Source organism: Etheostoma cragini, chromosome 13 (genome assembly GCF_013103735.1).
Source record: "Etheostoma cragini isolate CJK2018 chromosome 13, CSU_Ecrag_1.0, whole genome shotgun sequence".
In the NCBI taxonomy this organism is placed as follows: domain Eukaryota; kingdom Metazoa; phylum Chordata; class Actinopteri; order Perciformes; family Percidae; genus Etheostoma; species Etheostoma cragini.
Window position 1 is genome coordinate 14,615,177 of NC_048419.1, and position 13,860 is coordinate 14,629,036.

At 38.6% G+C, this 13,860-nt stretch overlaps 1 protein-coding gene across 1 annotated transcript; it reads right to left on the reverse strand.

The window, feature by feature from the left end:
* Positions 1 to 295: 295 nt before the first annotated feature.
* ugt5d1 (UDP glucuronosyltransferase 5 family, polypeptide D1) lies at positions 296 to 3,453 on the reverse strand. Its single transcript, XM_034890613.1, has 4 exons — positions 3,177 to 3,453; positions 2,666 to 2,964; positions 1,849 to 2,562; positions 296 to 941 (listed from the first exon to the last, which is right to left on the reverse strand). Exons 1-4 carry the CDS (start codon positions 3,217 to 3,219, stop codon positions 360 to 362), a joined length of 1,638 nt encoding a protein of 545 aa, XP_034746504.1. The 5' UTR covers positions 3,220 to 3,453; the 3' UTR covers positions 296 to 359.
* Positions 3,454 to 13,860: the final 10,407 nt, after the last annotated feature.

The window sequence follows — 13,860 nt, forward strand, 5'->3', positions numbered from 1 at the left end:
CGGAGCTTGGACGGAGTTGGAACGCAGCTGTTCCGCAATCAGTGAATTACAACATTGACTTTAATGGAAACCTTTTGACTATGCCTCTGTTCTGGAGCAGATCAACGGCCGTTCCGCAGTTGGTGGAAGTCAGGGGTCAGTCAATGTCACCTCTGACAAACAGACACACATTCCTCTGTTTGCTTACATTTCTTTAGTTATATCTAGGTTTAATATGGTCAAAGCCACTGATAAATAGACATTTTACTTCAGAAATACTAAATAAATACAAATGAGATGTCACAAAATGTATGTTTTTTTCCAAATATAATGCTTTAGAAAACTCATCGTAGCATATTTCTGAACCAATTCGACCTTAATCAGTGCTGTTTGGTTTTGATCGTTCTACCTCTGCAGCATAGGAACCTGAACATGGCCAAAGTTGAAAGCAACAGTACAGTTGCTGTAGTCAGAATTAATAGTAGTACATCTAAACAGTGATATGCATACCAGGGCATTTTATAGGCCTCTGTACGCAGATGAGGAGCCCCTTTATGGCGCATCACAAATTCCACCCAGAAGATGGCCTGATCCATGGGTGCCACCAGTTGATCTCTGTGTAAACGTGAGAGTCTTTGCATGTTCTGTCTGTAGCTGTCATGATAGAGCACTTTGTTGATACCTTGCTCAAAACTGTCCCCATTAACATCAGCTAGTTGAATGATCTTTCCGGCACCTCTCTCCTGAAGTCGTAAAAGGTTGTCATACTGGTCAAAGAACAAGGGTATACCAAGCACGGGGACCCCGTGGTAAATGGCCTCCTGGACTCCGTTGGTTCCTCCATGAGCTACAAAGACTTTGGTCTGCGGGTGACCCAGGAGGTCCTTTTGTGGCATCCAGTCCACTATCAGGGTGTTGTTTCCCAAAGTAGAGGGACGCTCCCCCTTGTGCCTCCAAATCACCTGATTCGAAAATGATATTGTAAATATACGATGTATTTACATTAGCAGATATACAATATAATTATGTTGCCATTGCCATTGTATTGTTGTTAGTTTTACATTTTACATAGAGAGCACGTTCCAAGGTACTCAAAGATCCCTCAAGTTACATAAATAACAATACAAGTGCAGTGTAGTGTAGGACAGCAGAAGTGCATTTCTTTCCCCTTTATTCTCTGTGGCTATTTGTACAGCTTGTGCAGCTCATGGATGTATGGTATATCTCACTAGTGTTGCCAAAGGTGTACCAGAAGTCCAAGACCTGCCGAGCGAGGTGAACTAGCTGACTAAATGAACAGGTTTAACACTACTTATTTTGCACTACACTACTATAAATTTGCACCGTTAGTCTTATTTTATGCTGCTCACAATTTAGCCTAGGCTACTCATTCTGGCATGCTAGCTTGAAGGGTTAGAATGCTAGCTTGTAGCATGCTGCGGCATGAATGAACTGTAAACATAAACCATAGTTGTTTTTTAAATACTTTTAACGGAAAAATGTTCACTGGGTACAGAAAAGTTTGATGTTCATCCTTTTCTCAGTGAGGATAATATGTCTTTGTAATATTTCTTTCTATAACCATAGGTTTTCTGTATCATTGTAATTGTATTTAAATAACATGGTTCATGTTATATTTAAGTTTCTGCTTAATACATTCAAAGTTATAGTAGCCTTTGTCACATGGTTGCTTTATACTTTAACAGGAAACTGTTAATGTGTTAGTATGAATTTATGTAAGTGATTTATTGCTTCCTACGTATCTGTAAGGCTCCCTATGTCAAACATTTTTGAGCATTTTAAACTGCACATTTCAGTGTTTATAACATTTCATGTCTTTGCAAATGTAAATCACTGAGCATGTGTTACCTTGTGAGGCATCTTGGCAAAGACACTGGCGATTTCATCTGCAACCTCTTTGGGCAAAGCGTTGACCAAAGTTCCCAAAGTCATGATGATAACTCCATGCTCCCCTGCACTCTGAACAAACTCCTCCAGGTCTGCTGGCAGAGGTTGGGCTGGTTTGCACTGGAACCCTCCAATGTAGATGACATTTGGCATTGTGGGCCGAGGGAATTCAAACACAAAATCTGACCGAAATAGCCAAATATCTGCTTCCTGAAGAAGTGAGAGAATGTCACATCCACCCTGGATATATTCATCACAGATGGCATCATAGGTTGGCCCCACCATTAATTTCTGCTGGAATACTATAACGGCGTAGAAAAGAATGTTCTTGACCCTTTGGATGAAATTCATTTTGTCCGTTAAGCCCGATCCTGGCACTGGGATGTAAGAGACTGGTGAAGGGGCTATCGCAAAGTGGCCTTCACCGCTGGTGATCCACCGAACATTAAGCACCACAGGCAGTTTAAGATACTTGGCTAGTATTAGCCCTGGTGCCATGGCTGGGTCGGTGAGAACAAGATCAAATTGGGAATCCTTTAAGCTTTTGACCATATTTTCATCATCAAAGATTTTAATGAGGACTTCAGACCACAATAAATGAGCTTGAGAAATCATGGACATGAAATCCTTGGTGAGTTTGAAGAAAGTAAGTGCTGAAGCCCCCTCTCTCTGCGCCTGAAAAAACAGTATGAAAAATGGTGAAAACGTCATCAATTAAGTCCTTGAAAATGAAGAATTGACCCATGTGCGGTTCAAGGGATAATCAACAATGACAAACCCTCATATGCTCCTGTAGGTACACCTCAAAGAAGTTCTCAAAACCCACATCCATTTCTATGGTAATGGATTTGTAGACAGGAGATTTTTCTGGGATGTACCAGCTGTTGGAGGCCCTTATCACAGTGATGCTGTGTCCTTTGGTATGTAGTTCTTCCAGCAGGATTTTCATGTTGATCCAGTGGCTGCCGTCTACAGGGAACACCAGAATGTTTCCACCATCACAAGGTGTTGTGAAGGAAATCAGACATACACTGAGGAATACAAAAATTCCACACATGCGATGCAGGGACATGGTTCCTGGAATGTAAGAGATAGAAATGAGAGACCTCTTCAGTTCAACATTTCGTCTAGGAGAAAAGACAAACAAGTTTATTTATAATTGTTAGGTAACACTGATATAAAGACACATTTCCTGCTGGTAAAACAAATCTGAGTCTACAGCTGTTTTTGTTTAAAGCAAAAAGTGTAATACTGACCACAACTTGAGACTTTTTCTGAAATTCACTTACCCATGCTCAAGACTGGCAACTCGCCTGAAGAACAATGGTTCATCTGAAGGATTCCTATACAGTTGAGTTCAAAATCCAGTGTCAGAGATGATCGTTTCTCTTAGATAAAAATTAGTTACTTATTGCCACACGTGACACATGAAGGTATAGCACTGTGAAGGTTCTGCAGATTACAAATAAAGTGATTATTTTTTCCTATGTCACAACATCATAGTTTAATTACTTAATGTTACGTAATGTCAAACTGCTAGTAGTGTCTAGTGTGTCCAGTTTTGCAAGTGGGTTTTTCTCTTTCATACAAGCTTGCCTCAGAAGAACATGTGACCTCTTTCATAAGAGTATTAGAGTGGGTTGTGTAATGTTAACCCTTTGTGACTTCCATGCATATCATGTTAAAAGCACGGATAAATACCTGGAGATAATACAAATGGGTTACCTGGATTAATTAGTTAGTCATGCACATATTTTTTGCAGGTTTTTGCAAGCACGAAGAAGAAGAGGAGTAAGAGAAGCACGTAGTGGCCCTTTAAAGTGCCCAACATGGACAAATCAATCTAGTCAGAAAAATGTAACCGCGGTCAATGTCACCACTGTTAAACAAACACACATTCCTCTGTTTGCTTTTTTTCCATTTACAGCTTGAACGAGCAGGTGTGCACTTGCCAAATGCCATTGTGGTGTGTGTGTGTGTGTGTTTGTGTGTGTGTGTATGTGTGCGTGTGTGTGTGTGTGTGTGTGTATGTGTGTGTGTGTGTGTGTGTGTGTGTGTGTGTGTGTGTGTGTGTGTGTGTGTGTGTGTGTGCGTGCACGTGTGTGTGCGTGTGTGTGTGTGTGTGTTTGGAATAGAGCTGTTCTGGTTTCCTTGGAGTGGAGAAGATGATCTCAGTGTGTCATAGCGGATTCTGCAGCTGACAGATGAAAAACTTAAAAAAACAAACATAACTGCAAGATACACCCTGATGAAGTGTCTCTATCATGTACCAACCTGCTTGAGGTAGAAATGTCCTGCACATGAAATTTTAGTATTTTAGTGATAGCTAGTTTCTCAGGAAAAAATGTTTTATACTTAGTACTTTGTTAACAAAAACTCTCTTCGGGAGTAAAGACTACCCTTGGTTTGCTTACTTATACAAGATTACCTAGTTTGTTAGTCAAATGCAGCCAAACACACAAGCAAACTAACCTTTAATTTTTGTAGCTTCCTATACACTGCCTGAATTAAAGGACAGATAAGTCCTCAGAGACAAAATATAAAGCTGATTACAGGCTCCATCTTTGCCAAATGCCTTTGATTTGTCCTCTCATTGCTTATTTCAATTATACCTTGCAGGGTAACTTCCTTGATAGAACTTAAGATGCTGTTTTATTGTGGAATGACATGGGATCATCCTGGCTCACCACAGGGATTTAATGACATCTGTCACTGTATACATACAACCTGATCTCACAGAATTTTGTAAAACGAGCATGGCCCTTAAGTCGAGGAAAAGGTTGTGAGTGGGCTTACTGTTCCGTGACACACAGGAAGAACGGTACAGGTGGGTTTTGGAAAAGAAAAAAGCAACTTTAGGACTCATGAAAACAATTAAGTCGTTTTAGTTCAGTTAAATTTGGCTATCTATTGTATTAGAAGGTTTTTCTTGCAAGGTTTGTCTAACCAGCAAGATTTTTCAAAACAGTTCTTGTAATCTGACAGAATTTCATGAAATGAACATGCCTCTATGCCTCTTTAAACTGCTTCCCCATGTTGGGCAAGTAATTAATCACGAAATTGACTTTCAAAATACAAAATAAATAAAAGTAACAATCATCTTTCTTTTCTATATTTCCAGCATTTTTTGCCAAAACCATCTCATGATGCTTCATTTTGTATTAACGATTTACATTATCCCAATCAGAAGGTTTGTTTAGACAATATGGATCTATTACAGTAAAGAGAACAAAGAAAATTGCATGAGATGGCATGACATTTACAACTTCGCCAGATAACTTCCAAAATGTAAATAACCATAATGTGTAAAAATAAACTTGTCTCACCCAGTCAACAACCTATGGTGCAATCCACCATAAAGTTGAGGGTATTGAGGAAGTGGCATCATTAACAGCCTATAAAATGTTGAAGTTACTGATAAAAAGCAATGTCTGTGTTGCTTTTGGCTCACTGACGTACAGCATATTTGACTGATGAGTCTAACATACTGTATATAGTACATAGCATCCACTCCATTCTCAAAGGTCCAGGGTTTAGCAGCTTTTAAAGACGTCAACCTCTGCTTTACTTTTGCTTTAATCAATTCAATCATCTGGGAGGGATCAAAAGCTCCTCAACGTTTGTAATTTAATTCTATTTCGCCATCTTCACCACTGGACTGGATTCAGCATGGGGGCCATTTACCGACCCCTGCACATGTGCACACAAGTCGCATGCACGTGTGAACACGGTGATTCTTTTTCCATCCATAACGCTCAATCTGACTTCCAGTTGGGACATGGAGAACATCACTGTAGCACTGACAGCTCTCTGGAGAGGGCATTTGAATGCACACAAGCATGTTAAACACATACATACATTCAAATCCACATGCACAAACGTAATGATGATTTAGATGATGGATTAGTGATGTCTAATGCATTCCTGTTTCTGATATCTGATTCTTGTAATCTGACAGGTTCTGTATTTCTTTTAAGAAGCTATTTGGACGGTAGTTCTCCTAGCAGTTTCATTAGCTTCGCCCTGAGAAGTGCCTGATCTCGCGCTGAGTAAATGTTAAACAACAATGACAGAATACCACAGGCTATAAGACAATGATTAGTGTTTAAACCTAAAAAATAATGTCTTTGTGGTAGGAGCCACTTATAAAAACAACAAGCTTGTTGTAAGGTTGGAAAGACAGACAGCTCTCCCTTTAAAGAAAAGTAATCTGTGCAGGTTGTTTTTTGTTCTATAATCTGCACAGACAACATTGACCTCTGTGGCCAACACTTCCTGGCTAACAAAGAGCATACACAGGAAGAGGAAAGGGCACGTCTGCTGTGTGTCATTCCACATGGGAATAACTTTTTCTCTTACTGGTAAAATTCCACTTTGTTGAAGCACTTAAATCTGTATCCTTTTAGAAAATACTAAAGGGCAAATGTAAAATTATGCAGCTTTCCAGCTGTCAGACCTGATCAGACCATGAACTTTGCATCATACATTTATTTGCTCACAATAGTAACTTGTGTAGATTGATACACGTTACCTTTCTGATTGCTTTGCATTCCACAGGTGTCTTGTTTTAGACCAGTTAGTGAATATACACATTATTTATTTAAAGAAAGCTCAGAAAGCCTGTTTTTGTATGCAAACACCAACTAGAATGAAACTATTATACACTATACCATTTGAGAGGAACAGATAAAAGAGCAAATATACCAATATTTACAGGTAAGGTGTGTGAGGTTACATACACAGTTATAAAGAAAAGTGAAAAACACCATACTTTAGTATGGTAAAACTGTGTTCTTAGTGTTTTTCAGATAGTAATGGGGGTGAAAGCACTGGAAAAACCACATCCGTTTGTATTTAAAAATGATGCAGATATCCAATGTGATGAAGTCAACCTGCTGGAGAGATGAAGGATTAGCCACACTATTCTTTGTTACTGTTGTGCACCTTTAGTTTTTTCCAGTAATTCCATAAATTACTAGAGACAAAATACTATATTGATGCAAACTGCTGATTTTTATTCCTTCTTGTTTGCCTGACGTCGAAATTGGTATGTTACCTAAAATCAAAAACTACATTTTCTTTAAAGAAACTATTGAGTAGTGTGAAGTCACTTCAATTGTTTAAACAGTAAAGATGAGAAAGTTTGTAATTTCTGTATTGGTGTTTGACGCTAGTGTTTTTACCTAGTGTCTTCTGAGTGTCGGTGTGTGTTATCTCAGTGAGGATTGTTCGTAGTGTTTGGCTGCACTAAACGTGTTTTGAGACGTGAGTGAGTTTTGTTGTTTAATATGACTTTTGCAGGAGATGTGAACTGTTTAGTTCAGGTGACTGTTGGTGACACAGTGCCCAGTGCCATTTAGCAATACAAATTATTGTAATGTGCTGCATAAGCTCTTTGTGTTTCTTATGACATAAGAGACTTTGTACTGTTCAGAGTTCCACCCAAAGTGTGTGAGAGGGCATGCACTTTTACCATAGGGATACCTGGCATCAATTTTCCAGGCTTACAGTCTAAAGAAAGACTAAGTGTATTTTGTTCACTGTATATAACGAACACAGAAAGAGAGATTTAAAGAATCATAAACAACCATTTATGAAACAAACCAACAAAACAAACTGGCACCCTTACGACTTTGCATAATGGGAATCTGGACAACATGTTAACTGGCTAAAATTCATGCATGTTGTGTATGAGAAAAAAGGGTTCAAAGTAACTTCTAATGGCTTCATGTTGACACTGGAGAGTCTTTTGTAAATATCCTGAAACAGTAAAAAGGAAAATGTTGCAGTGGGATGTAAGCTGTGAAAGCATTGACTCCCCACAAACACACACACAAACACACAAACACATACACACACTGCCACCATTACCCCACACTAGGCCCCCCAACTCCTTTCCTGGTTCTCCTTCTCCATAAACCACATGAAATCAAGAAGAGTGTTAACTTTTCCTAGAACAGACCGGGGTCAGACAGCACAGGGGAGACACATCTCTCACTCTTTATTTTGTTATCTTATTTCTCAAAACACATCTATTCGGAGTAGTGTCTTTTTTATTATTAATATTGCGTTAACTGTAAGGTTTAAATATGATTTGTATTTTCAAATTTCGTAGGTGGTTAATTTACGCACAACCAAAAAACGGTCCTTAGATGGCAAACATGGGATAAACCTGATAATGTAAACTGACAATAACAGCCTCTTAGTATTGTCATTGTTGGCATGTTAGCATTTAGCTCAAATCACAGCCTTAAAGGCCTGCTAGTGTGGCTGACTCTTTGTTTTGCTGTAATACAGTTCCAGCAGAGACTCTCTCCAAATCCTCAACCCGGTCTCACATCAGTTCATGAAATGGTCTTGTTATTTTTATTTATTTATTCGTGCACAGGTCACAATTTTCTTGTTTATTTTGTGTATAGTTCACAATTTTCAAAAGTGACGATTTCACAAACTGCCATGACACTGGGTTGCTCTGGGGGATGCAACAGCAGGGAAATAAAATGCTACATGTTGACTAGATTTTGACGGTGACAACAACTTGCGCCAGGACACGTTAGGCGGTTTCTGGGGGACGCAACTACGAGGAAATGACACGCCACACGCCGGTGACAATGACGGGACGTATCACCACATGCGAAACACACTACAACAAAAGGACGGTTGTGGCTAGGAAAAGTACAAGGGGGAAAGGAACGTTGTGGTTAGGAAGAGAAAGTGGGATGCGATCCCTGGTCAGGGTGAAAGTCCTGTGTTGTTTGACCCATCCACCACCCCCACCAGCCTCCATGCATCCATATTAAGCTTTTCAATACTGCTCGCTACCGTGATTGTTCTGTGATCTGGAAAAAGGCTTCCCATTGAAAATTTGCATCCAACTCACAAAAATAACGGCGTTAATGTAACCTGTACACGAATCAATACATTAATTAACGTGTCCATTTCACAAACCATGAGACTGGGCTGAAATACTAGACAGATGAACTGCTGAGTAGTTTAACACAGAGCAAGTCTGAGAAACGTGTAACTTACTACATTACCATGCTCTACTCGCCCACATTCAAATCCCACTCAGGATCACTTTAAACTGCAATTACATCCCCAGAGCCCAGACTCGGACCTGTTCCTCCCACCCCCAGTGTCGTATGTCCAGTATCATAGCCTGGACACCAGTCCGACGCCTTTTAACTTTCCAGCCCAAAAAAACTAGAGCCAAATATCTGTCTCGTACTCAAAGGGAGTCTCTACTCCCTCCTGAGAGTATTATAACTCCTCTGTAACCACAGACCCATTACGTCACATGGAATGTGCAAAAGTATATCAATGTATTTGCTCTCAAATTATTTTCCAGACAGTCCACGTAACCTCCCACACTACAGAAAGTCAGTCCAGTTTGTATTCTTCTTTTAAATGTGTTTTAAATATAGGCCATAGTACAGTTAGTCTGTATTTACATAACTTTGATGTCAAGCCTAGAATGCACATTATTTCTAAATAATTTAAAGCTGTGTTGTTATTCACTACCTCATCACACTAGGGATTTTGCTTTAGAAACAGCATTATAAGTTAAGGAAGTTCATCATGATGGTACAAAATTGCTTTAAAATTGCTGGACTTTAAAGCAACTTTGGAAAAACAATTTTCAAATAGACAGCAAGTGGATTGAGTCCTTTGGTAGAAAAGAGTGGGGGAATCTGCTTGGTCTTCATTTTTGGTTCCACTGTAAGTTCCTGTTGTGATAAGATCTTTCTTTTAATGGAAAGAGTGTAAAAAACATATTAGATACCTCCCTGCCTTACTCTGTGTGTATTTATTCATGCCCGTGTTTACCTCAACCACACATGGTCCAATGTGTGACTATTATTTTGCAGTAAGTAAGTAAAAGAAGTCAGTAAGTAAAAGCAAAGAAAGGTGAATTCCAAAATCGTGTCTACTAATTTGATCATAGTCAATGAAATCCATGTTGCGTCTCATACAACCGGCATTCATTTCTGTTTTGTCTTCTTTTTTTGGACCAGATTTTGTTTTTAGAAGCCCACCAGATAGTTCAGGAAACAGAAAAAAGCTTCTTACATAAGTGACCCACAACTAACAGAAAAAAATCATATTTCTCTGTCTGTCATATTCACGTTCAAACATGTGCATGTACACACTGTAATATAAGAACATCACATACTGTACAATAATTAAAAGATTTGAGGTAAAGCGAGTACAGATTCAATCCTACAGACAAAGGAGTGAGCTGAATCTCTCTTTCTTTGGGGAGTACTGTATATGGGGCTGCACAGGGGCTGATTGACACGTATAATTCCCTCAACAGAGACCAGACAGAGGAAATGCCACCTTATCTTATCCCCAGTAAGTTCAAGTACTCTTACACAACTTGAAACCACTTGCATAAACATTACTAATGAGGGAGTAGTTTTTTCTACATTGCAGCGTTATTCTCTTTTTGTTGTCAGTAAATGTCCTTATCCTGCTTATAACATTTTATCAGTTTTCAAGTGTAAATTTTCATACAGACACACACAGACACACAGACACACACACACACACAATATCTCTCTTGTATTGCTGACAGTAAGTCTAACACTGCCTTAACCTCTGGCTTTTCCTTCCTGTTAGCCCATTGTTCTCATACACTGGCTTCTGTTAGTATGAGAATTCATTGATGTTTCTAGTCATCTATCAAATTACCAAGGCCAGTGTATGTGGTCTGTTAGTCTGAATCAGCAGCCAACAGACTAAAAAATGCATGAAATCCCCCTGATCTGCTGTTTCTGAAATACTATTCAGTCTGCACACATAATCAGACATCGACTCTCCATTCGAACAAGCATCGCCAGTGATGTCATGGAACAGATGCACACACACGATAATGCACAATCTTCCCTTGATCTGTCATTTGTGACTTACCTTCTTTCTCAGTTTTTCCAGCATCCCATCTATTTGACAGTTTTGTTGAGTGATTTAAGGAACTCACACCCCCCCCCCCCCGATCAGTGTTGGGTTTATGATAAAAGCAACTGATTAACAGCTCTTTCGGTGCATCCAGAGGGCTGGTTTAAAACGCCAGACACACACTGAGGATTTAAAACATGGCACTCTTGCAAAACCATGAGAGCAGCAACAACTTACACCTACGCCCACACTCAGCAACATCACCTGTGATGATACCAAAAGCAACAGGTTTTCACCTTTATCCCAGGCTTCCCCTATATAGCATATAGCAGCATAACGTACAAGCTGATCAGGGCTCTTTAACACACTACCTTCACTGTTTTCATACATGTCAATCTAACACTGGTGAGGTGCCAACTGGCTGCCGGCCATTAGACTACAACCCTGCTCTGATGAAAGACACATTCATGTTTCCAGGACTGTGTTTAGAGAAGCAGTGACAGAATGTGCATGCTTATTTTTCCTGTAAATGATGGATAGATGTGATGCAGCATGAATCAAAACACTTGCTGCAGACATCGAGACATTTCCTACTTTTCAGGATTTTTTACTGACAAGCAAGTGTGAATTTAACTGTTTCATTTATTTCATCTGCATTACAACACTCGACCCTGACCCTGATGCAATCAATAAGCTCTTTTATGATAATAAAGTAGCCTAACGTGTGTCACACGTATGTGTTTTTTTATAAGTCAGAGCTGGCTGATAAATCCCCCATGCAACTTGGGTAATAATATGATGACGTTTAACATTTCAATTGATCTTCTAAATGAGATCAGCTTTTGAAGTATTTTAATGCATAGATTTTTACAGATAAATCTTAGAGTCTTCTTGTAGAAGTCAAAGTGTTAGCTCAAAGCTGCCTGTTCATAGACGTGACAAAATCGGAAAGATATTAACATACCATAAGTACAGTGTATGTTTGTTGCTTAAATAAGTTAGTTAGTTTTTTTTGGTTTTTCTTTTTCATTTTTCCTGTTGTGTTCAGTGGGAATCTACTTTCTCCAAATTGGTGACTTTAATTTTTTTACGATAAACGGAATTGTTCCTTATATATGTGTTGAAAAAAACAACATTTAAAAACCTATTGGATTATTGTGAAAAAAGTTGACATATGTATTGTCAGAATAAACTGTACACACATTTACATTTATCTCATATTTACTCAAATACATATACATTTATCTTATATTTACTCCAATACATTTACATTTATCTTATACTTACTCTAAGTCTACATGATAATCATTTTATTAGTATGAAAGATGAAGTACATAAGCTGCATATAAGTGTCTGCTTGCTTGCTGCAGAACAGGAAATCTGTTTTAGAAGTGTCTCTACAGAAGGACCCGGCTGAACTCAGTAAAACAGGAAGTGTGGCCAAGCTGCATGGCTAAAAGAGCAAGGAAAGGAGAAGATGCGCAAAGGTTGCTCAAAGGTCGCTCAAGGGGTGCAAGTGGAAAAAGGAAGTTCGTCTCAACTCTGGGGTTTCAGGGTGACTTAAAGTTCAAGTCTGTTTTACTAAGAAAACTTCTACCAAAAAAGGTCATGTCAAGTTATTGCTACCCCTCCCTTATGCACATTCTGATTTGTAACTAGGGCAGTCCCTAAAGTGAATAAAAAGAGAGGTAACGGCAGGATGAGTTTCAGAGCGGTAGGAGATTTGTAACTGAGCTCATCTCTGTCCGTTCTCCTCGCGAGTATTAACCTATGCTCTTGTCTTTGTGCCTTATTTGAGTCTTATAGGTTGCCTCTGAACCTGACATGTATATACATTGTTTTCACAGGACATTGAGAAAACATTTCATTTTATTTTATGCTTTAATTGATCAACTGATGTAAATTGTTCTCTCATTGGGTATCAATTTGTTGAGTGCACACATCTTAAGTTTAAAAATGTCAGATTGTATGTGTGCAGTTCACTCAGTATCCTAAAGAACCACAAAGAGGCATCACTGTGCCTAAACTTGACAGTAAAATAAATTGGATAAAATGACCTCCATATGAATATAGCATGCTTAAAACGTTTATCGTTTACTCTTTCTCACATGTTAAAATCCTCTCAGTTGCTCATAGTATTATTGACGATAATACACACCGTGCTACTACCTGAAGAATTGAAGGCATTAATCATCAAACATTTGAATGTAACATATTACAACATAACATATAATACTTGAGATAACTAAACAGACGAGCAGTGTTAATGATAATTTTGTATGTTGAGGTATGTAATAAGTAGTTGCAGAGATTGCGTTGATAGACAGATTAAGAGATGACGACTCTTTAACAGATTGAAAACATGACATAATGTTTGGGCTGAGTCATAGCTTTCATCAGAAAGGCTAAAGGCCTTATTTATTTACAGTAATGTCAGTGCTGGATACTGTCTTGTGCAGTGTAGCAAGTTACCAGCATGACAAACAGGGACCATATTCTGTAAAAACAGATGGAAACATGATGTAGTGAGTATTTTCTTAAGCTGGGTACACACTAAAAAAACATGTGTTTAGAGTTGCTCTAATATTTAAGGTTTTAAGGTAGAAAAGCACTTCTGATTGGAGATGCAACACACTTTGGAATAAAAAGGACCATACTTTTGGTCTCAGCTGGTTGAGAAGATAATTCAGTGTCAGTGGTTACATATCTGGACAGTGCCTTAAATTGCAGTGTGCATCAAATCTTATTTACAGAAAAAATTTTCATCAACGCTGTGCACCATGCATTTTCAAAAAGTATTCAAAACTTTTAAACAAGACAATTTACTGGTGTAATCAGCTTTTAGTAAAATGACTTTGATTTTAAATGGGGTGCTGCTGAAATATATGAATAGCTAATTCCTCATCAGCAGCTGTAGGTGCAAAGAAGCGACTGAGTAGTATGTGTTTCTTAGAGAAGATGGAGGCCAACAATGGATGCATGTAAAACAATTTGTATTCATATAGTGTTATTGGTAATTAGATCAGATCAATTGTGGCATATAATGATTTACACCTACTCTGCTTGAGATAAAGC

What these genes read in the sequence shown, in the direction of transcription:
- ugt5d1 (XM_034890613.1), bottom strand. Translation starts at nt 3,219, where the DNA reads ATGAACCATTGTTCTTCAGGCGAGTTGCCAGTCTTGAGCATGG. An exon ending in GTTGCCAGTCTTGAGCATGG is followed by an intron (nt 2,965 to 3,176) that starts GTAAGTGAATTT and finishes CTTACATTCCAG; the next exon opens with GAACCATGTCCCTGCATCGC. An exon ending in ACCTACAGGAGCATATGAGG is followed by an intron (nt 2,563 to 2,665) that starts GTTTGTCATTGT and finishes CTGTTTTTTCAG; the next exon opens with GCGCAGAGAGAGGGGGCTTC.